The sequence below is a fragment of the Haplochromis burtoni genome, unplaced genomic scaffold, assembly GCF_018398535.1.
Source record: "Haplochromis burtoni strain Fernald_Lab_line unplaced genomic scaffold, NCSU_Asbu1 Contig_541, whole genome shotgun sequence".
In the NCBI taxonomy this organism is placed as follows: domain Eukaryota; kingdom Metazoa; phylum Chordata; class Actinopteri; order Cichliformes; family Cichlidae; genus Haplochromis; species Haplochromis burtoni.
In genome coordinates this window covers 126606-128472 of record NW_024582902.1, presented here as the reverse complement: position 1 = coordinate 128472, position 1867 = coordinate 126606, and the positions used below count along the sequence as shown (strand labels likewise).

Below are 1867 nucleotides of genomic sequence, written 5' to 3'. Positions count from 1 at the left end.
TTTCTCCTTTTATCAAGAAGCAAAGACAAAAAGGAAAAAAAAAAAAAGAAACGGGGCAGGGCTCGGTGGTTGAATCGTCCGTCCCCACCGATGCCAAAACCAAATCTACGCCCTTGTACTGTGTACTTGCGGGAGAGAGGAGCCGAGGGTGGTGTGTGAGAGTGGAGGAAGGCGGTCACAGGTGGAGTTCAGCTCGCAGAGAGGTGCTGGGTGTAGATCAGCAGCGTGTAGGGAGAACAGCTACACAAGAAATCTCGCTCAGAAACCAAATCTCGCGGTAAAACTATTTTTTTCCTCTCACAGCCAATCACAGCGCAGGGTCCCGCAGGCTTCAATGCAACAGCCAATCACAGTTAGGGTAGGCGCTGCGGCGTGATGACGGAACGATAAGGAAAAAAGCCGTGCTGTGATTCGCGGGAAAAGTGAAAAATGGCGCCGGAGTAAGTTTGAAGTTTAGCGCCGCGGAGAGCAGTAGTAGCAGACAGACAGACAGACGTGAGGGGGACGGACAGAGACAGACAGACAGACAGACACCCTGAAGAAGCATCGACTCAACGACCTTCTGTCCTGGGATGCCAGCAGCGGGAGGACCGGCAGAAAGGAGGCACAGCCCGGATCAATGCAGGTATCACGGCTTCCCTCTCTGCGCTGACCCGCTCTGATTTAGCCCTGGGATTTAGTGTGGCCCGTTAGTTCAGCCCGGGACACAGAGCTGTTGGAACCCTTGAATTTATCCCGTGTCAGTTCATCACTGTGTGCAAGTGTTTTTTTTTGTGAGCTGGCCCTCTTAACGTGAATTATTACGGGCTGTTACCGGGTTATCGTTCAGGATTTCATGGCCCGGTTTACTCGTTATTCTGATCGGTTATCGCGCTTCATCAGCTCTTTTCCGTTAGTTAACCCGTTAGGGTGTGGTGGGTAGTTACTGGATGGTTAGAGCTCTGTTAACGGTATGTGATGGGAGGACGCACTGCGCATGTCAGCCCTCCTCCAATCCACCGCGCAGTTCAGGAATGAATCACAGACCGTCTGTCTGTCTCTCTGCAGGATGTATGAGGACCTGATCGAAGACTTCTGCGGTCTGGAGCATCAGGTGTCTCCAGGGTGCGGAGGGTGTGAAGGGGGGCGTGTCCCCGAACCTGACGGGGTGGAGTCCAGTCTGAGCGCGGGTCAGTTCGTGCTCTGTCGTTGGTCAGATGGACTGTACTACCTGGGAAAGATCCAACGGGTAAGCCTGTGCTCACCTGACACCCACTGCAGCGTCATCATGCTCATCGTGATTGGCTGAGTTTCTGTGTTCTGATTGGTGGATAGGTGAGTCCCCCTAGGCAGAGCTGCTTCGTCACTTTTGAGGACAACTCCAAGTTCTGGGTCCTCTGGAAGGACATCCAGCACGGTGAGACAGACGGGTGGAGTGAGAGAAAGCTAGAGAGGGCAAGACAGGTGCTTCATGTCTGTGATCTGCTTCTCTTGTCCAATCCTAATGCAGCTGGAGTACCGGGGGAGGAGCCTCGCTGCTCCATGTGCCAGGAGGTGGACCCAAACTCCAACACCCAATCAAACCAGATCCTGATCTGTGGGAAGTGTGGGATCGGTGAGTCTGACACACACACACACACACACACACACACACAGGAGCAGTTCATTAGGAACACTTGCCTGTAGGGCTGGGCCATATCATACCGTTCACGGTAATACCGGTATAATGTTGGGCAACGGCAAGAAAATGAAATATGGCGATAGAATATGGGTAAAACGCGCATGCGCAGTGCCTTTGTTTTCATACGCACATGGCAGAAAACGCATAGTGGAGACGGAGAATGAGAAGAGCGAAAGCGGATCGTTGAATGAAACGGATGAACGAGAA

The 1867-nt window shown here is 52.7% G+C and overlaps 1 protein-coding gene across 4 annotated transcripts in view; it reads left to right on the top strand.

The window, feature by feature from the left end:
* Positions 1 to 311: 311 nt before the first annotated feature.
* The window catches only part of phf19 (PHD finger protein 19), a 7218-nt gene continuing 5662 nt past the window's right edge, over positions 312 to 1867 (top strand). Inside the window, exons 1-4 of one of the 4 annotated variants that reach the window (XM_014329370.2) lie at positions 312 to 625; positions 1048 to 1228; positions 1315 to 1396; positions 1490 to 1594. In XM_014329370.2, coding sequence (XP_014184856.1) covers positions 573 to 625; positions 1048 to 1228; positions 1315 to 1396; positions 1490 to 1594 — 421 coding nt within the window. In that variant the 5' untranslated portion in view covers positions 312 to 572. The remainder of the gene's footprint in view (positions 626 to 1047; positions 1229 to 1314; positions 1397 to 1489; positions 1595 to 1867) is intronic. The other 3 variants (XM_005947759.3, XM_005947762.3, XM_005947760.3) reach the window with 3 other exon arrangements.